The sequence below is a fragment of the Schistocerca cancellata genome, chromosome 3 (assembly GCF_023864275.1).
Source record: "Schistocerca cancellata isolate TAMUIC-IGC-003103 chromosome 3, iqSchCanc2.1, whole genome shotgun sequence".
NCBI lineage: Eukaryota > Metazoa > Arthropoda > Insecta > Orthoptera > Acrididae > Schistocerca > Schistocerca cancellata.
In genome coordinates this window covers 493432514-493454723 of record NC_064628.1, presented here as the reverse complement: position 1 = coordinate 493454723, position 22210 = coordinate 493432514, and the positions used below count along the sequence as shown (strand labels likewise).

Sequence of the window (22210 nt, the reverse complement as noted above, 5' to 3'; positions counted from 1 at the left end):
GCCAATCAACCAACCAACCAACCAAACAAACAACCGACACTCTGCTGATGATTTTACTGATGTTTTGCCACCACGAGTGGCTGGCATTGTCAAAGCTTCACCCTCCATTGCTGGTGGTGAAATGGAGCTGAGTCTGTGGCCGCGAGCTTGGCTCTAGTTCACCACCAGCAATAGAGAGTGAAGCTTTGACAATGCCAGCCACTCGTGCTGGTGAAATGTCAGTAAAATCAACAGATGAACTTTGGCCTAAGAAGAAGAGAGAGAAGCCAATAGGCAGTTTGTAGTGTGCAGTGACAAGGCATAATTTGAACTTAATGGAACCATGAATTGGCATAAGTTCAGTGTGTACTGGGCTCCAGAAAATTGCTTGTTTATGTGGATAAAGTGGCCAGTCTACCAAGGGTTCATGTGTGGTGTAGACTATCATCTATGGGCTTAATAGGACCTTTTTTTTTGTTGCTGCTGTCACAGGAGATGTGTACCTGGAAATGTTATGCACATCAATTTTGCCGGGTATATATGCACTTTACGGAGCTGATGAAGAGGTCTTCTACCAACAGGACGGAGTGCTGCCACACTACAACCTATCCCTACCAGCTTTCCTGGATGACAGTTTTCCAGAGCATTGGATTGGATGAAGGGGGCCCATCGAGTTCCCTCCACAGTTGCCAGATTTAACACCTATGGACTTCTACTTGTGGAGACCTGTAAAGATAATGTCTGTCGACGTAAGTCACACATGCAGGAGGAAATTCGCCAGGAGATTACAGTGACGTGTGCAGCGATCTCCACTGTAATACTGACTGATTTAGTTGCAGCAACCGCTCGTTGTTCTGTTGTGTGTATAGCTGCCAACAGAGTGAACATTTTGAACATTTAAAGTAACCATGTGCTAAACTGAAGGTTGTACAACATGTGTGATCAATTACTAAATGTAAAATAAACACATAAGTTATACTTTTTGTTCCTTAAAGTGTATATACATTTTTCTGGTGGACTCTGTAGTCAATTTACGATAATTAACCAAACCTTTTACCAAAAGGATTAAAGCACGGGTTGTCTGCAACAGAAAGCACACTCAAATATTACACGATTTGACCACAACAAATGTTCAGTTTGCAGTCACACCTTCTATAACTTGCATGCGGGTTTGGGTATTCAAAAGTCAGAGTTTATGTATTAAAATCAGAATTTCATGTGTTCATCTTGTTCACAGATTCGCGCCCACTTTGCGACACTTCTCAGTTAAGACTTAACCATTATTCCATATAATTTTCACATCTATTCAGAGCTCTTTATATCCACGTTTGAACGTGATCATGGCTGAGATCCAAACCGAACTTTTAGACTTCACAGAGCAATTTCTTAACACATGAAATACATGCGAACGTACTGTCCTTTGATTGGCTGGTATACATCATAACCAATCCAGTATTAGTATTAAATCATGCAAAGCTGCGTCTTTTGTTTTTGACCAATCACAGCTTAATGGCTTTTATGAACAGTTTATCAAGAGAACAAGTTTATAAAGTCCACAAATATCAAAATAACTCCCCCTTTAAATAACACAATTATCATAAAATATATCTTGTTTTCTAAGTCCCATAAAGTGGCTAGTTGCACTTTACAATTTCTGCTGAGTATGATTCACTTTGTTGGTACATAGTTCTCGCGTTGTTGTATACGTAATTAATAGACATAACAATATTCATTCATTTAGTACTTCACATTCATACCACTAATAAGTACACAAATTAGCAGTAATTAATGAAAAACTCAATAAACACAGTTTTGTTTCTCAGATATACGGTTTTAACAACTTGATACTTTCATAGTCCATAAGATGCCGACACCTTTTGGCCACAGCCAAAACTACTTGCAGTTAGCTGCTGGATCTGAGGGCACCTGCCGTGAGAGACATGACTCACATATAAAGCTGTATGCCTGCTTCTGTCTCTTACTTAGATGAGATGCAAGACGCTACATCTTTCTTGAAGGTATAACATAGGGAGGTGGCACCACATATTTAAGCTGTACATTGTTTTGAAGCCAGCACTGCCATGTTAGTAGGGCCAAACGCTAGCAGACTACTGTTTCCAGTTGCTTTTTGTTCTTAATTTCTGTTGTGTTTACTCAACAGTTGTTTTAAGTAGTAAATATTACAACGCTTTTGTCAACAACAGTGTGTCCGGAAGATATTTTCAGACATTTTTATGGTCTAAAAGGCATACTTGATCCAGTAATCTGACACATTTTGCCTCATTAATATAACTTTCATTTGGTTATACATTTCAAATAGCCAAGAAGAGAAGTATGTGGCATGAAAAGGCTGCTTTCATAATCCAGCATTTTCCTTAATATGGGATGATGAAACTGATGTTTTGTCTGTGTCCTCTCCCCGAAAGTGCTGGGAACATATTTTGCCATATTTTGACAGTTTGCAGTGTTTCCTTCTCGCATCATTCAAGCAAAGTGCTCTTTGAGTTGTATTGATAGGAAATCTAAGGTCAAATTACAGAAATAAAACTACTAAAGTAAAAGTAACCAGCGCAACAAAAGTTTGTGTATATAAGAGAAAATATCACAGATCCACTTATGAATTAAATGTGATTTCTTTTCATTTTCACTATAATCAGAATTACTTGTACACCTTTAAATAATGCAAGCTGGCATTTTTTATCAAAATACTCTCATCAGAACCTACTAAAATGGCAAATGTCGTCTTCAATTTTGTGAGGTCATGAGAGCTTCCCTTTTATAACTCCATGGAGTTAACATATTTTGCGTAGACCAGGTGGGTAGGATTGTAAAGGTTTGAGTGTCAGTTCAGAGTTGCCTGACACAAGCAAGGAAGGGTTTCAGGACATCAATATTCCTGAGGAATGAATCCTGGGATTTTGCTTTCAAAGCACCAGATGTAGTGTTGGTCGTTACAGTAAGATGTGACTTGATCTTCTGCCTGTCTTCAACAGTGGGTACGTTTAGTTCCCCGGTGTCAACTTCTTTCCAATCTCTGTCACCAGATATTTCTATTGCTATGGAGTCCTTAGTTTTTGCAAAGATTGTCTTGGTCTGCGTAGCGTATTAGCAGTGTGAATCTTTTTAGGTGTGAAGCGAACTTTTGTCACTACTAATACATGGTCAGTGTCCTGGTCAACTCTGTGGAAGGAGCATGTGTGGAGAAAATGGTGGAAATCTTTCCTATTGGTGAAAATGGGATCTAGTTGATGTTAGTGTTTGGAGCGAGTGTGAATCCAGGAAACCTTGTGCCTCATCTTGCCTTTAAAGTGCGTTTTAGTGATGTATAATTGATGCTTTGCACAAATTCAAGCAGCCATAAACTATTTCCATTCATCTTGCCCTTTGGCACTCTGACCAAGCAGCAGAATCACACCTGGTAGAGGCACTGAAGCCACCACGAATACGCAGATGATCTTGAAGTTGCACTTCCCATGCACCACTTTGTTGAGGTGTTTGTAAAACTGATCCTTAAAGTTATTAATAGACATTATGCTGTGGGCTGGCTGTGACGGTAACTTCTAGGTTAGAGATTATTGATTAATAATATTCAGTCATCAGTCACAAATTTATTTTCTGACTGCCGTCCAAAGCATTTTGGAGCTACAGCTCCATTTTCAAGGAATGTGTGATACATTGGGCATGATATTTGCGCAAGTTTTTCACCGAACATTGACAGAAGGATGCAGTTGTTAGATATAGCAAGGTAAACTATACTCTTACATCTGCAGTCGAGATCAGCATTGGTATATATACAGTGTCATTGGCCTGCAGCTAGTTAACAGACGCGAAGTTATAATGCATTCTGAGATCCCAAGCGCGCTTTCAGTGATGGGTAACAGATCATTACGAATGGCAAAAGCCAATACGGTATTGCTTGGGTCTGACAATGTCCTTTACCCTCCAGAAAAAAAAGTGTAATTTTACTCCCGAATTGAACCGTAATCTATGAGGGTTGACTGAAAAGTAGTGCCTCATTCTTCATAACTCTTCAACAGTTGGCAGCATTGGTATGTGGTAGGTACTGGATTGTTCTGAAGCCTCTTCTCTACAGCTCCAGTTGGCAGGAATCCTTGGCATTGAACGGTTGTGTTGTTTCAGTGTAAAGTATGGAACCTTGTGCAGACGGTCGGCCAATGCGATTTAAGCAAAGTGCAGTCATTGAATTCTTGACAGTAGAAGGTGTCACCTCAAAGGAGATTCATCAGAGAATGAAAGCAGTTTATGGCGATTGTGTTGATGTGAATACTGTGCGTCATTGGGCGAGAGTGTTTAAAGATGTTGAGACGGGAACATCTGACCTTCGCGACAAACAAAGAGTTGGACATCCTGTGACAGTAACCAGTGAGTTTCACAAGCAAAATGTCGACAGATTGATTCAGGATGATCGTTATATTACTCAGAGAAAAATTGCAAGCACAATCGGCATTTCACAAGAATGTGTGGGTCGCGTTATTGAGAAGATCTGTGCATGATAGGTACACTAGATGCTGGCTTCTGAAATGAAAGTGCACAGACTTGAAATTTGCCAGATTTAGCACCCTTTGACTTCCATCTGTTCCTGATAATGAAAGACGATATGTGGGGACATCATTATGCTTCTGATGAAGACGTTGAGAGAACTGTGAGACTGTGGTTGCGGAAACAGTGTCGACTTCTTCCGTGACCTCTTCAGAAAACTTGATCATTGTTGGCAGAAATGTATCCAATTGGCTGGTGATTATGTGGAAAAGTGAATATTGCTAATTAAAGATCACATTCTAAGAATTATTTCTGCATTTGATTTATTAAAATATTCCCATCTAAACCCAAGTAACTAAGGTGGAGGCATTACTTTTCATTCAACCCTCATAGTAGCCTCGTTTTTCTGCAAGGCTTTTAAAGCAGTGTTAAGTCTGGCTAAATCCAGTACAATGATGGCTGTTTAATGCAGATCTTGAGGGCTTCCACAAATGTCCGGGAAGCCTTGCACCATAGTGCGGATATTCCATCTTCCAAAAAGTGAGACAGGTTTTATACATATTTTTTGTTTCAGCTATGTTGACTTTATTGTGATGACTTTGAGCAAAGCTAGTTTTCTGTACACTCAAGCAGAACAATTGGTGCCAGGAATGGCCAGTACCTAATTTTGTGGGAGATCCCCAGTGTGAAGTGGGTGGTGACTGGCTAGTGAAGCTACAATGAACCGTCACTCACATCCCTTTGTGTGGACTTAACAAAGGTAAACTGCCACTACCTGTGTTAATTTCAAACGGATACAGGTGAACACAGTATCATCTTCGAGGGTGTTACAGCACCTGGTATGCATTTTAGGTGCCAGCAAACTTGTCCACTGCTCATACTATCATAGCGTCTTGCTGAATGGTTCCACAGGAGCAAAAACATGTTATGTCTGGAGTCAGGTTAGCTGTAGGCATTTGCTGCTCACTTCCAGCTCCATTGTATGCACATCTAACGGAAATGACGGTTCCTGGATTTGCTTTGGAGTTATTGTTCGCCTATATGAATTTTATACTCATAATAATAATAAAAGCTGTATCTCTGAAACAAAAGGGGAACCAAGATAGGATAATGGAAGAAATGGCCTTGTGAGACACACTTTGTCTAAAGGATTAAAAATGGTTACAATTTTGGTACTGCATTTCTAAGAGTTAATATATTCCCTACTGAGGAAAATTTGATGTCTCACCTGTATTGCATATTGGCCCACGGGTGACCAGCCGAAAACTTCGCAGAAATGCAGCTTGGGTCATTAGTGTCCCAAATGGTGCAAGTGTAATTGTACGACTTTAAGATGTCACTTCACCATGTAGGGGCTTGCTGGGCTAACTATAAAAAAAGGGGACATATCACTGCATAAACGGCTTCTGTAGTGGCCAGCTAGACCCTGAAATGATACCGAAACAATGTTTTTTTGTTGGACATTTTTACCATACTGCTTTATTTGATAAATCCTACAGGAAACAATAAAAAAAAATCGTTTCCACATAAACTTGGCATTCTTTAACAATTGCAATCTTAAAACGTCATACTTGATTTTATTGTCTCTTGGTTTTTTATTTTTGAAATTCATTTTGCCCTACTAATTTATTTGCAAAACACACAAACAAAGTATACAAACAATACAGAAAATACTGGTTAACATAACCTTTGCACCATTCGCAACCTTAAAAAGTCGTTGCTGGATGTGGTTTTCATTGAGGCAACTGATGCACAATTTAGGTGGTCCTGGGCCATCATCGCAGAAGGTTGTAACTTTCTTGGTTTTGTTGTCTGCTGCCGTTTTGCCTTCCTGAGTGAAAATCCTTTTGTAGCACAATGTGCAGTGCCTTCAATTTTTCCCAAAGTATGGACTTGCTTTCTTGACGGAGGTGTGGCACAGGTAGCAATTCCACATAAATACAAGGCAATTGTCTCTTTGAAATGACATTTTTCTCCTTGAAGTGCTCTTTTTACAGTGCAAAATCCAAGTGCTTACTGGAGAGGTACATGGTGAATAATACGAAGACATCTGGTCACTGAGAGCAACACCTCTTTTTATCTTGGTGTACTCCAGCACAACCTTTGCTTTCATTATAACCTCTCGTTTTCTGTTCTTTCTCCCAGTGTTCTCTAAAACGTCAGTATGTCCAGGAACCATTGAAATCATTACAACTCTCCGTATATCCACCCAGTTAAAAATTTTGACTCCATTATTGTTCTCTGCTCCACATACTTCCCTCTTTTTAAGCTTCTTCTCCACATTATCCTTGAGAAATTCTGCTCCATTTGAATGAATTACTCCACAGAGAAGTGTAATTCTATCTAACAACTTATGCGCTAGAGAAATGCGTTTATAGAAATTGTCATCATAAAGAACGTGACCTTTCCCAAAAAGCGGTCACACATTTTCATAGTGATAGCCTCAAAGTGACATGCACCTTGCAGTTTGTCATCTTTCACTCAATAAATATGCAAGGTAGAAGCGTACCCTTCCTCTGTACAAATTTTGTAAAATTTTACAGCATACTTGTTAGACTTGTTGGGAGTATTCTGCCTAAAAATCAATCTTCCTCTCCAAGGAATCTTAGATTCATCAATTACCACATCTCGTCCAGGATTTAGAGCATTTAGAAAGTTACTCTGCAGATGTTCAACTAACAGCTGTATTATGTAAGTCCTGTCATTTACATTTCTAGGGCATCATTATCAACAAAATGCCAGCAAGATAATAATGCCAGAAATCGATCATGAGGCATAGTGGCTTTTTAACTTTACTTTGTACAGTGGATTCTTTGACCAGTAAAGTGAAATTTCTGGGACCTCTTTTAACCCCATAATTACCATTATGCCAATAAATTTGTCCATTTCTTCCTCAGAAGCATCAACCCAATTGGCTAGTTGAGATCTTCTTGCACCTGACATTCTGGACAGTTTCTGTGCTGCACATCTGTTTGTTTCCAACATCATATTGTTAAATATGTCTTGTGTTACCAACATTTAGTAAATGTCAGAAGGGTTGTCAAAGTGGGTGGAAATGTTAACTTCTGAATCTTGATTTAAAATTGCTCTTGCTATTCTTTGCCCAGTTGGTTTCTAAATTGGGATACCATTTTCATTACCATTATTGGAGTTACATACAGTATCAAGAACCTCATCAGAACACGAGAGGATCTTGAATCTTGGGGATTGTGAGCTGGATCATTGTCAGATGCAGGAAAGTCACTAGAATCACTTTTATTTAGGTAGTAGTTCATATAGTTGGGTAGTCCCCCCTCATCTGATGGTTTTCAACGTCTTTGTTTCGTTGCTGCCAAGAAGTAGATGGATCCATTTTTAGCTAAACATTCTATGAAACATCTTTACAACTGGTGGCCAACCATAATTATTATAGAAGATAAACAGTCATCTCATAACCTTTCCTCGCTGGGTCGGGGTTTTTCTCCACTCAGGGACTGTGTGTTGTGTTGTCTTCATCATCATTTCATCCCCATCCCATGCGCCAGGTCGCCCAATGTGGCATCGAATGTAATAAGACCTGTACCAACGCGGCCGGACGTGCCCCGTAAGGGGCCTCCCGGCCAATGATGATGCCAAAGGCTCATTTCCATTTCCATCTCATAACCTTAATCAGTATTTCATGACATACCTTAAAGCAGCTATTCGTGGTTGCCAACAATAACAAATGACAGTGTGTGTATTTTAAAGCAGCTTTTCTTGTCAGCAAACACTAACAAATGATGGCGTGTGTATTGTAATGAACAACAATAAGTGATCTGTTGCGCTAAAAGAGCGCAGTACAACAATCGGGAGATAGGGTGAACCAAACAATTGAAAACCAGCACGAAAAAGTATCATGAGGTCTCCAGGGGGTCAAAAAGAAGCAATAACATGTTGAATTATTTATCTCATGGTAAATAAATATATTCCTTTGAGACTTCTGCAGCTTAGAATTTGACATAACAATCGCTTCCGCAATCTTGGGAAGTCACCGAAACTCATGCCAGTAGGATGGAGAGAGTTGCACTGGGACACACGGTGGGACGAGCCGCAGGGAATGTTTTAAGAATTTAGTATCAGCTATGTGTTAGATGAACATCAACAAAAGCAAAACGAGGACAATGGAATGTAGTCGAATTAAGTCGGGTGGTGCTGAGGGAATTAGATTAGGAAATGAAACACTTAAAGTAGTAAAGGTGGTTTGCTATTTGGGGAGCAAAATAACTGATGATGGTCGAAGTATTGAGGATATAAAATGTAGACTGGCAATGGCAAGGAAAGCGTTTCTGAAGAAGAGAAATTTGTTAACATCGAGTATTGATTTAAGTGTCAGGAAGTCGTTTCTGAAAGTATTTGTATGGAGTGTAGCCATGTATGGAAGTGAAACATGGGCAATAAATAGTTTAGACAAGAAGAGAATAGAAGCTTTTGAAATGTGGTGCTACAGAAGAATGCTGAAGATTAGATGGGTAGATCACATAACTAATGAGGAAGTATTGAATAGGATTGGGGAGAAGAGAAGTTTGTGGCACAACTTGACCAGAAGAAGGGATCAGTTGGTAGGACATGTTCTGAGGCATCAAGGGATCACCAGTTTAGTATTGGAGGGCAGCGTGGAGGGTAAAAATCGTAGAGGGAAACCAAGAGATGAATACACTAAGCAGATTCAGAAGGATGTAGGTTGCAGTAGGTACTGGGAGATGAAGAGGCTTGCACAGGATAGAGTAGCATGGAGAACTGCATCAAACCAGTCTCAGGACTGAAGACCACAACAACAACAACAACAACATGTGTTGGTATTAAAACAATATTTTTCTTTGCAGATGGAAAAGAGTGGCTTGCCACTGAAATCTAAGAGACCAAGTCGAAAATATAGACGGAGACCTTGTAATCTGTTGCAAGAATACAATAGACGTCAACGAAAATTTATATGGCTGGAAACTCATATTTGGCATGCAAAGAGATTCCACATGATTGAGAAATGGGGCTATAAATTGCCCAATTTTCCAAACGATAAAAGTTTTAGAGCATGCTACCGTGCTTCAGCCAATCACTGCCTACTGCAGGTACTTCAACTTTTGAGTGGTTTGTTAATCAGTTTTTGAGGATTTTCCTTACACATGTGTAACATATGAGAGCAAGTGAGACGTACGAATACCAGTTTCCTATTGCATCAGCAAAGATAGTTTAAGATAAAAAAAACAAATTTATTTTTCAGTGGTAAATTAATTTTTTTGTATAATTGAGAAACTGAATAACTTTCAGCTTGTAAGTCCCTACAATTTGTTACTTTGAATCTGCACTATGAGGTTTACTTATCCTTGTCCTTGAATTGACTTTGTTAGATTAAGATTTATGGATCAGAGTGAACTATTGTGTGAAATAATCTTTTTTTGTGTGTTTGTTTAGGATGTTTCATATTATTGTTGCATCGAATTATGTGGCCCTTTGGATGAAATAATTGATGGTCTGAAGCAACACACAGACAAAGCATGTGGTCTGACATTTGCGGCTAAAGTTTATATTAGTGGGAGCAGAGAAGGCAATATCACAGTATTCAGAAAAAAGTCTTATCCATATGGTGCTATAGGTAATATTAGTTTTCTTTGGAGACCTTCAAAGATAGTGAGTTCTGAAGGTAAGGATGTGACAAGTGAAGAACGTGATGAAAGAACACTCTGGTTGTGGATCCATCCAGCATTTTATGAAGAATTTTGTGATGAACTGATAGATACATTTAATTTTGTTGAAAGTAATATGGACATAACTGAAACAATTCCATCTGCTTTTGGTGGAAATGCTGTGCGTAGTGAAACATCTGCTGGCAGCATCAAGCACAAACGTAATGGATCAGAAAAAAAGGTGGAAATAGAAAAGATAGGTTCAAAGGTTGCACTTTATAATAGAACACGTAAATTTGAAAGCAGTAGTGGACATGTTAAAATGACTTTTCTGAAGGATACATTGAACAGATTTAGTTTGACAGGGCCATTGTCTCATTCCATTCTTCAAGATGCATTACACGTTGTTAGCATGACCACAACCAGTCATACCAGAGTCCCTTTTGTTACAGAAAATCTTGAAAAACTAGTGGTTGGAATTAGTACTAGTAATGTGAACACGGGGCCAATGTCAGTTGAGTCTTTTGAAGATCAGTCTGATAAGACCAAGTGCGTTATCAGTTATGATGACAATATGGAGGTGGATGAACCTGCAAAGGACAGTAGGGAGTGTGAACAAAGTGCAAGTTACGACTGTGAATGGTGGCATGATATTTGCAGTGATACATACAGTTTAGAATGTGTGAAGATACAAAAGCAGCTCTGGGAAACTTTGAAAGGAGCAGCATCACCTGCACAGCTTCCTCCTCATTCAGTGCTGGCATTGATCGTGACAGATCCACGACGATATTTGCCTGCTAAACGGATGAAATGTAATCCAGATAGTGATGGTGAGTAAGCAAGATTTAGTTCAATTACAAACAATTTTAAACATGTATTAGCCATATTGAGAGAGATGGAAAGCACTTTCTATGAAACCAGAGTATTTAGTCCCAGTAGAGCATCTCAAAGGCAAGAGTGTCATTGTTTGCAACTGTGATGCGTTGCTCTTGTGACACTTTCCAAGCTTAAGCTTTATCAGATCCTAAGTATGTGTTTTTTGTATATTTAACTATAAAGCTTAGACACAGTGCCCAACAAAGGACTCCGTGATTTTGAAATTAAATAACTTGAAAACGAAGAATTCAACGAAAGATATGTTTATCATGATTACTGTAGGGGCACTTTAATCACAGTATGTAGTGTCTACATAAGCTAACACTTGGTTTAAGAATCATGATAGAAGGTTGTATACATGGAAGAACCCTGGAGACACTAAAAGGTATCAGATAGATTATGTAATGGTAAGACAGAGATTTAGGAACCAGGTTTTAAATTGTAAGACATTTCCAGGGGCAGGTGTGGACTCTGACCACAATCTATTGGTTATGACCTGTAGATTAAAACTGAAGAAACTGCAAAAAGGTGGGAACTTAAGGAGATGGGACCTGGATAAACTGAAAGAACCAGAGGTTGTACAGAGTTTCAGGGAGAGCATAAGGGAACAATTGACAGGAATGGGGGAAAGAAATACAGTAGAAGAAGAATGGGTAGCTTTGAGGGATAAAGTAGTGAAGGCATCAGAGGATCAAGTAGGTAAAAAGACGAGGGCTAGTAGAAATCCTTGGGTAACAGAAGAAATATTGAATTTAATTGATGAAAGGAGAAAATATAAAAATGCAATAAATGAAGCAGGCAAAAAGGAATACAAACGTCTCAAAAATGAGATTGACAGGAAGTGCAAAATGGCTAAGCAGGGATGGCTACAGGACAAATGTAAGGATGTAGAGGCGTACCTCACTAGGGGTAAGATAGATACTGCCTACAGGAAAATTAAGGAGACTTTTGGAGATAAGAGAACCACTTGTATGAACATCAAGAGCTCAGATGGAAACCCAGTTCTAAGCAAAGAAGGGAAAGCAGAAAGGTGGAAGGAGTATATAGAGGGTCTATACAAGGGCGATGCACTTGAGGACAATATTATGGAAATGGAAGAGGATGTAGATGAAGATGAAATGGGAGATACGATACTGCGTGAAGAGTTTGACAGAGCACTGAAAGCCCTGAGTCGAAACAAGGCCCCCGGAGTAGAGAACATTCCATTGGAACTACTGACAGCCTTGGGAGAGCCAGTCCTGACAAACTCTACCACCTGGTGAGCAAGATGTATGAAACAGGCGAAATACCCTCAGACTTCAAGAAGAATATAATAATTCCAATCCCAAAGAAAGCAGGTGTTGACAGATGTGAAAATTACCGAACAATCAGTTTAATAAGCCACAGCTGCAAAATACTAACACGAATTCTTTACAGACGAATGGAAAAACTAGTAGAAGCCGACCTCGGTAAAGATCAGTTTGGATTCCGTAGAAATACTGGAACACGTGAGGCAATACTGACCTTACGACTTATCTTAGAAGAAAGATTAAGGAAAGGCAAACCTACGTTTCTAGCATTTGTAGACTTAGAGAAAGCTTTTGACAATGTTGACTGGAATACTCTCTTTCAAATTCTAAAGGTGGCAGGGGTAAAATACAGGGAGCGAAAGGCTATTTACAATTTGTACAGAAACCAGATGGCAGTTATAAGAGTCGAGGGACATGAAAGGGAAGCAGTGGTTGGGAAGGGAGTAAGAAAGGGTTGTAGCCTCTCCCCGATGTTATTCAATCTGTATATTGAGCAAGCAGTAAAGGAAACAAAAGAAAAATTCGGAGTAGGTATTAAAATCCATGGAGAAGAAATAAAAACTTTGAGGTTCGCCGATGACATTGTAATTCTGTCAGAGACAGCAAAGGACTTGGAAGAGCAGTTGAACGGAATGGATGGTGTCTTGAAGGGAGGATATAAGATGAACATCAACGAAAACAAAACGAGAATAATGGAATGTAGTCGAATTAAATCGGGTGATGTTGAGGGTATTAGATTAGGAAATGAGACACTTAAAGTAGTAAAGGAGTTTTGCTATTTGGGGAGCAAAATAACCGATGGTGGTCGAAGTAGAGAGGATATAAAATGTAGACTGGCAATGGCAAGGAAAGCGTTTCTGAAGAAGAGAAATTTGTTAACATCGAGTATAGATTTAAGTGTCAGGAAGTCATTTCTGAAAGTATTTGTATGGAGTGTAGCCATGTATGGAAGTGAAACATGGACGGTAAATAGTTTGGAAAAGAAGAGAATAGAAGCTTTCGAAATGTGGTGCTACAGAAGAATGCTGAAGATTAGATGGGTAGATCACATAACTAATGAGGAAGTATTGAATAGGATTGGGGAGAAGAGAAGTTTGTGGCACAACTTGACCAGAAGAAGGGATCGGTTGGTAGGACATGTTCTGAGGCATCAAGGGATCACCAATTTAGTATTGGAGGGCAGCGTGGAGGGTAAAAATCGTAGGGGGAGACCAAGAGATGAATACACTAAGCAGATTCAGAAGGATGTAGGTTGCAGTAGGTACTGGGAGATGAAGAAGCTTGCACAGGATAGAGTAGCATGGAGAGCTGCATCAAACCAGTCTCAGGACTGAAGACCACAACAACAACAACAGTGTCTGTAAATAGTACTGTGAAATCCAGAGTGATCAGTTCCACTGTTGAAACGTGAAAAGATGTTAAAGTTCTGAAGGAAGCGGTTGAAATCGTGTACTTCATTTGAATTACGTGTGTTTCTGGTACCGGAACATCAAAGGGTAGAAGACAGTATTATGGCAATAAGATGCAGTTTTCAAACATTGTTTCATGTTCTGGATGGGGCCAGCGCAAAAAACCATTTGGATGCCCATTGCCAAATCCAGTCAGATATGTTGACCCCAGGCCAACTGTAGCTGCTCCTGAAAATGTTGCCACCATTTCTGGACTTACTCAGCAGCCTCCAAGGAAATATGTCCAAAGAATGGCAGCAGAGACTCGTTTGAAGCCATTCCATCACACATACAGTACAGAGGAATGGTATACACCTGTTTCCATGCAAAATGCAAAGCCTTTGGGTCATACGCTATTTGACAAAATACTGATTTTGTGAACCAGATTCTCACAGTGATTGATAATGAAGGATTTCATGATTCATGGATGAAGCACACGTCCACCTGAATGGATTCGTGAATAAACAAAAGTGGCAATTTTGGGGTTCGGAAAATCCCCCTTTGTGTGAAGCAAAATCACTACATTCTCAAAGTAATACTGTTTGGGCTGTGGTATGCAGCAGAGGCATTTTCAGCCCATTTTTATGTGATAATTGGTAAGTAAAGAACACTGCATTGCAATTTTGGAACATTTTGTACCACATAGCATTGGAAGATCAAAGAGAGACAGGGAGGTTCATGTGAGGTGGAAGTCGACAATATTGCACTGAACATCTGTTCCGCTTTCTTGATGAAATACTTTGGGCATAGTTATTAAATGGGATGATACCAAATTTATTGGTGCAGGCAGCATTGAGCTCTGTATTCACACTGTCTGACTTCTTGTGATCACTCTTTGTGAGTCATATTGAAAGGCACTGCCTTTCGGAATTATCTCACCACGCTGGATGAGATTGAATTTTTGGGGCATCTGAATCCATTTCTATTGAGGCACTGCAAGATGTGATGCTAAATTTTATTATTCATTTTCACCAGCTATTATCTAGTCAGAGCAGTGAAGTATTTGTGGAGACCACTTGCCTGTGAATTATTTGCGGAGACGACTTGCATAGTAGCATATAATAGCATCTGTTGATAGCTTTTGTAACTATTTCAAAACTGCTGTAAAAAGTTGTAGAGCGTTCACAATAAACATAATATTTTTTGCTTTCTTCTCTCAATCTTTGTTTCCATGTTATTTAATTTTAAAATTATGGAGTCACTTCCTGCAAATTCAAACTGCATTTCGAGAACCATCAAACGAGGTGAAGTTGACTTATTTTGAACTTTAAATTTAAATATTTCTGAAGTCTATAAAATTCATATATTGGTTTTTCTTTCAGGGGATGGGTATTCAGTTGTACTGAAAAAAATTTTGTCTTTATTATCTTTTGCTCTTACAGATCAGGAAAAATGCAACCCGTTTCTTGGTCATCACCCTATCTGGGGGTGAATTTTCTTGATTATCTGTTATGTGATACATGTGGATTGTTTATGACACTGGGCTAGGAGTTCCCAAACTTTTTTGCTCTTATGGTACACTTTCACAATCCTGGTACTCTGATGGAACGCCTTGTTGTTATTTTAAAGGTTAATTATATTTAAAAAAGGAGAAAAATTTGTTGTATTCAGTGATTATTTCAATTTCGAATCATAACTAACAACACAAAAATCATAATCCTAATGAAATTAAAAAAAATTACTAATGTCAAAATATCGCAAAAAGCCATCTTATTAATAGTTTTTTGCGGAGCACTTACTCACTTCCCACAGAACATCAGTGTTGGAACTTCCTGGCAGATTAAAACTGTGTGTCGGACTGAGTCTCGAACTCGGGACCTTTGCCTTTTGCGGGCAAGTGCTGTACCATCTGAGCTACCCAAGCATGGCTTATGTCCCGTTCTTACAGCTTTCGTTCTGCCAGTACCTCGTCTCCTACCTTCGAAACTTCACAGAAGCTCTCCAGCAAACCAGAACTAGCCCTCCTGGAAGAAAGGTGTGAGGACTGGACATGAGTTGTGCTTGGGTAGCTCAGATGGTAGAGCACTTGCCCGCGAAAGGCAAAGGTCCCGAGTTCAATTCTCGGTCCGGCACACAGTTTTAATCTGCCAGGAACTTTCATATCAGCACACACTCCGCTGCAGAGTGAAAATCTCATTCTGGAAACATCAGTGTTGTGTGGAATACAGTTTGGGAAACCCAGCTCTAGGACTTTAATTGTTCTTAAACTTTATCAGTAACTGAAAAATAAATCTGGCAAAAACAAAATTTTGTTACTAATTTCAGAGTAACATACAAAGAAAGTTTAAGGATAAGAAATGTCAGGCAAAATACTTTCTGGAACCAATCACTAAAAGTGGAAGAGTTAAACCATCCATGTGTGGTACAATTGTAATGCAACCATTTTGAATAGCATTGCTTTGTGCAAAATGGAGCATCTTTTGGCCCTCCATCACACCAACAATCCTACATGTTGGGCTGTCTTATACACAACATGAGGTGTCAATGCTTCACCTGTTTCTGAATTGCTCGTCTTAGTGGTTACCAAACTCTTTGAACTGGTTAACTACTAGTTCATGTCATTGGACTGATAAAAATATTTACTCACCAAGCACAGCAGAACACACATATAAAGGCACTTAAATGAGCAAGCATTCGAAACCAGTGGCTCCATCTTCTGGCAGAGGGTTGAAGGGGAAGGAATAGGGGTGAAGGGAAAGGACTGGTGAGGTTTGGGAAATGGGGAGACTTTAGAAAAGTTGCCCAGAACCACGAGTCAGGGGAGACACTATGGACAGGAGGAGAAGGCAAGACTGGTTGTTGGGGACTTCAACAGTTGAGATTTGAGATTAACCTGAGAGCTTAAAGCTGGAAGATAGGGTAATATGAAATACAGAGATTACTGACAAAACATCATGCATGAGTTAATAAGAGCGGAAAGATACGTGCAAAATATGTGGTGGAGGTGGGCGATGGGGTGAGGGGTGGAGAAAAAATAGACATGTCAGAAAGTAAAAGATACAGAAAACTAAAAGGCAGTGAAGAAAAGAATAGTGACAGAGTAGAAATGCCAAGATCAAAGAAATAAATGTAAATTAAGGCCAGGTGGGTGGCGAGAACCAAGGACAGTTCCGCCTGTGGAGTTCTCAGAAATTGATATCTGGGGGAAGAATCTAGATGGTACCTGGTCAAACAGGCGCAGAAGTCACGACTGTCATGTTGTAGAGCATCATGTTCTGCAACAAGATATTGTATGTTGCTAGTATACAGTCTCTGCCTATGCCCATCACACAAATTATGGAAGAATATGAGGATTCCAAATTTATATAAAAAATTGTAATACTACTTTTCAATCTTATGCTTCAGAAGCTAGACTGTATGAATGAAATGTGAAACTATTTCCTAACATGAAACTTAAGCATTTGATGTTGGTACTTCGTGATTATATTCTGTCGTGTCATAAATATGACCATTTGTGCCAAAACAGTGGCAGTGTGTGTTACAATTGTTGCAATATAAGGCAGACCTATTTCGTGTTATCTATCAGACAGTGACAAAATATACGTAATCAGATCGAGAAAGCACACCAGTCTTGGGTACTATTCATAAGTATTAATAGCTTTTTCAGTATTAGACAACATCATTTGGTTTTTTCATGTAGCAAAACCTTTAACGAACTTTGATGAGCTAGTGGATTCTTTCCCAGAAGGAAAGCACGCTATGTAAAGCTGCACTAAGGTTAGTGAGGAAAACAATGCTAGGACTTAAAGATTGAAGAAATGTGTACTGTCTTGCTGGTCTATTGTCTTTACACAAATTTATTGTCTACTAGTTCATGTCTTTCCTTTTCGTTTATTGCTCTTACATCAAATGAAAACAAAACTGATTTGTTCAAAAATGTTCAAATGTGTGTGAAATCTTATGGGACTTAACTGCTAAGGTCATCAGTCCCTAAGCTTACACACTACTTAACCTAAATTATCCTAAAGAGACACACACACACACACACACACACACACACACACACACACACACACACACACACAGATCAGGTGGTTTTATGTATCCTATATTTAATTTTATGTCACACAAAACATCAAGTTATTAGCTAATAGGCAATTAAGAGTGCAAATTTTGTGAAGAGTTCCTGTTCTCCCGGTTAAAAATAATCCTATCCAGTATTTACTGTGAGGTTTTTTTTTTAAACAGGGGCAGGTTGTCAAACCGGCTGATTGGGAGCAGGAGAGGCACCACAGGAAATTGAATATAGTTTGATGGCACCCATTACAAAATGTTACACATTTGAGTTTTTTGGTGTCCTACCTCAAATGCTTGGGGGGGGGGGCACTATCTAGTATTGCCCCATTGCCCCGGTTCCGGAATATCGTAGATCCGGTGCAGATCAGTATTGCCCCGGTTCGGAAATATTGTAGATCCGGTGCAGATATACTTAGCAGTCTTAAGTTGTAATGGGGAAGTGGGTAGTCTCACGTGACCCATGTTTACGTTTGGTGATTTTGTTGTTTCCTTTTCGTTTATTGCTCTTACATCAAATGAAAACAAAACTGATTTGTTCAAAAATGTTCAAATGTGTGTGAAATCTTATGGGACTTAACTGCTAAGGTCATCAGTCCCTAAGCTTACACACTACTTAACCTAAATTATCCTAAAGAGACACACACACACACACACACACACACCCATGCCCGAGGGAGGACTCGAACCTCCACCGAGACCAGCCGCAAAGTCCATCACTGTAAAAACTGATTTCTGTGACCGGGAACTATCAAGTGAATTACATAATTACGGAAAGCTAAAATATTTTATTAGTTTCAGATTTTATTTTATTTCCCATTCTGACAGTCATGCATTAATCGCATTGCAGAACAATGAAGTTATTTCTGTCGATTTGCTAAAGAAATTTGGTTCTTACTTATCTTTTCTGCTGAACCAGCCAATTTATTACCAATTTATTCGAAATGGAATGTATAATTCCACACTATTGGCTAGTTTCAACTGTTCGCTATGTTGTTCTTAAAAATTTTACTGGCACATTTGTGTGATGTATATTAAAGTGTAATACGTGCAAAAAAGGGGCAATGTTATATGTGAAAGCTTTTCTTTTCTTGTGGCAACACTACGTATATTAATTTAAACCATTAACTTTTCCTATTTGTGTGTTCGCGCTACTTAACAGTGATGTTGCTATTGGCAGACTACATCACGTGTCCTATGTTCTGAATATCCACTGTTATCGGTTGGCGAGATCACGCGGCGTGAACTATGACTGGCTTACAAAAGGGAATCGCAATCTCGATTTCAATGCTTCGCAAAGTAACATGCGGTGTTTGGTCGAACTTGAATTTATACTTTCGTAATATGAAAATACAGTGTACATGTTGCTGCACATCAGACAACTTCCCAAAACGTGTTTTGTTACCTGAGTTTCTTTTGCTAAATTGTTGGGAAATTCTACACTGGTGTATAAAACCATAACCATTCAAAAGACTGATAACTTTTACAGTTCCGAGGAAAAGTATACTCTCACTTAACACGGAAAAAGTTTATTGTCACCCGGGAGGAAGCGTACTTTTAACCGGGAACTCCGGGAAAAATCCAGGAATTTTTTTTCTTCGTCGATGTATACACCCTGATTGAGGTGTTAGTTGTTTTAAGGAGGGACTGGAAGTTACTTCATGTCACAGGGATGGGATCTTGAGGACATATGCTGTATGTAGAGGTGTCAGGCAGCTGGTGTAGACCTCTGCTTACATACTCTCGTCTGTCATGTTTACCAGTGGTAGGTAGACCCTTGTCCGCTGGAGCGTAGTGATGGAGTCATCAGCCTTTATGGGTCAAAGGGCTTGTAGTTCTGCAGAGAACAGTTTTGAGTCATGTTGTAGGGACCTGAGGAAGGGATTTGAAGCAATGCTGGATGTAAGGAATTCTTGGAAGACTTGTAAGGGGTGATTTTCAGATATTGGTGGTGGATCATGTAGGAATAGTGGTTTGAACTGCTCAAGGCAGGGTTAATTCAGGTTTGCTGTTGGAAAGGTTTTGGGATTAGGTTGCTAAGTGAGCTGACATTATGTGTGAAGGAAAGTGGGTGTTTCACCAAAGCAGCATGATTAAATACAGATGTAGGGCTGAAAGTGAGACCCTTGGATAATACAGGTAACTCAGGAGGGGAGAGTGCATTAGATGAGAGGTTGAGATCACAGTACCATTGTGACGGGTTCTTGTGATCCAGAGTTGTCACTGCTCTGGGAGACAGTGGTGAAGACTGGGGGATGTTAAGAAGGTAGGCCAAGCTCGGTTTGTAGATGAGGAGTGGTTGTTGATGGTGTGGCTGTTTAGGGAGCTGCAGGACAGGAAGGGAAACACTACTGTTGAGGTAGATTAGGAGAAGGTGTGTGAGCTTTTTGAGATGAAGTCTGCCCTGTTGGTGCAGTTTGAAGCTGGTTTGGTGGACAATACCATCCAAGGAAACAGGAGGGGAAGATAACTGTACGATTTTATAGAAGGATGTAAGTCTGCTGGAGTGGAGATTTTCACATGAGACGTACAGGTCACTGATTAGCTGGGTAAGTGCAAGAGACAGCTGTATTTGAAACTGTAAAAGGGGCTGATGTAAAGTAGGTTTGCATCCAGAAACAGGGTCTTTCAGTGTTAGGCCTTGGTTAGTAACTCCCATAGACAATCTGGTTTCAAGAAACATTGTGTGGGGCCTTAGTTTAGATAGTGCAAAAGCATGTTTTCAGTAGGAACGAATGTAATATTGATGGGATTTATCATGGAAAGAGAGGAGGATTGGAGCGTCAGAGATGGTTGGAGTGATGAAAAAGAAAACAAGGAAAAATCATAAAAATTCCTACAAAAATTGTGAGAACAGACAAGAATTAAGAAGAGGTAATGAGTACACGAGAGTTTCACACCATAAAAGTGGCATGTATGACACGAAAAAGTTATTTGTGGGAAAAAAAAGCAGCTTCTTCGACAAGGCTCTAACTTCTAAAATAATGCCCTGAAATGAGGTCCATTCTGTACAACATTTTGTGCACCGCACCTGGAGCAGCGTTTTTGCTGCCCCCCCCCCCCCCCCCTCTCCCAAATCCTTGTGAGATCCTATGCTCCTTCTCCACCCATTTCCCTACCCCATGGCCCCTACCCCTGTGACCGTCCACATACCAGGCCTGTAACTGGCAAAATACAGGTTGTACATAAAGTCTGGGAACACTTTCAATTATTTATTGCACAAGAACTAAACATGGTACAGAAGTCATACATCCGGAGGACATCAATACGGTAATTAAATTCTTGCCATACCCATTCCAGCATGGCATCGTTGACTGTGGCAGTCACTTCCCGTATTCTCTCCCGGACCTCTGCTACACCATATGGTAGAGGCGGTACATACACCAGATCTTTAATGTGTCCCCACAGGAAAAAGTCACATGGGGTGAGACCTGGTGATCAGGGAGGCCATTTCATGAAACAGTTATCCCCTTTTGTAGCATGGCCACCATGTTCGTGACTAGCGCTGACTGTCGGCAAATTGCCAAACCACGCTGTGGCAGTATACATGAAAAAAAGCTTTCAGGGTTTCTCTTCAAAATGTGCATTAAAGTGTTCCCGGACTTCATGTACACCATTTATATACTATCAAAGGGAGAGCCACCTGTGAAATGATAAAAGTTGTGTACCAGCCATTGTGCAAATACTGTTCGACCTTTTACATTGGCATGACTACCACTAAGTTATCGGGTAGGGTGAATGGACATAGGCAGAGGCTGTATACTGGCAACACACAATATCTTGTTTCAGAGCATGCTCTATAACATGACAGACAGGACCTTGGTGCCTGTTTCACTATAAGTGCCATCTGGATTCTTCCTCCGGACACCAGTTTCTCAGAACTCCTCAGGTGGGAACTAGTGTTACAACATGTTCTTGATTCTCGCCGCCCAACTGGCCCCAATTTACATTAATGTCTTTGTTATTGGCATTTCTTCTCTGTAACTATTCCTTTCTTCACTCCCTTTTAGTTTTCTGTATCTTCGTCTTTTGGATTTGCAGCTCTTGTATTTTTTTCCTTGTGTGCAGTTAAAATTATTGGTTGTAGGTTCCATCGGCTAGGCAAAAAAACTATTTTTTTCTTGTTACCCAAAACGTAGCTCGGCACCTCTGTGCCATCACCAGTGGGTCCTGTTTATTGAAAATCTGTAAAAAGTGAACATATTTTAGGTTATAACTGATCTAACAAAATGAGGCCTAAAGACAGTGCTTACACCTCATTTTGCTAGATCAGTTATAACCTAAAATATGTTCACTTTTTACAGTTTTTCAATGAACAAGACCCACTAATGATGACACAGATGTGTGAGAACATGCTTGGGTGACAAGAAAAAACTGTGTTTTGCGTAAAGGGTGGAACCTATAACCAGTTATTTTCAGTATCTTTTATTTTCAGAACTGTCAATTTTTCCCCACCTCTACCACA

At 39.7% G+C, this 22210-nt stretch overlaps 1 protein-coding gene across 2 annotated transcripts in view; it reads left to right on the top strand.

The window, feature by feature from the left end:
• LOC126175259 (ribonucleases P/MRP protein subunit POP1) overlaps positions 1-22210 on the top strand; it is a 90620-nt gene that overhangs the window by 21329 nt on the left and 47081 nt on the right. For both annotated transcript variants that reach the window (XM_049921902.1, XM_049921901.1), the window contains exons 4-5: positions 9321-9563; positions 9907-10948. In XM_049921902.1, coding sequence (XP_049777859.1) covers positions 9321-9563; positions 9907-10948 — 1285 coding nt within the window. The remainder of the gene's footprint in view (positions 1-9320; positions 9564-9906; positions 10949-22210) is intronic.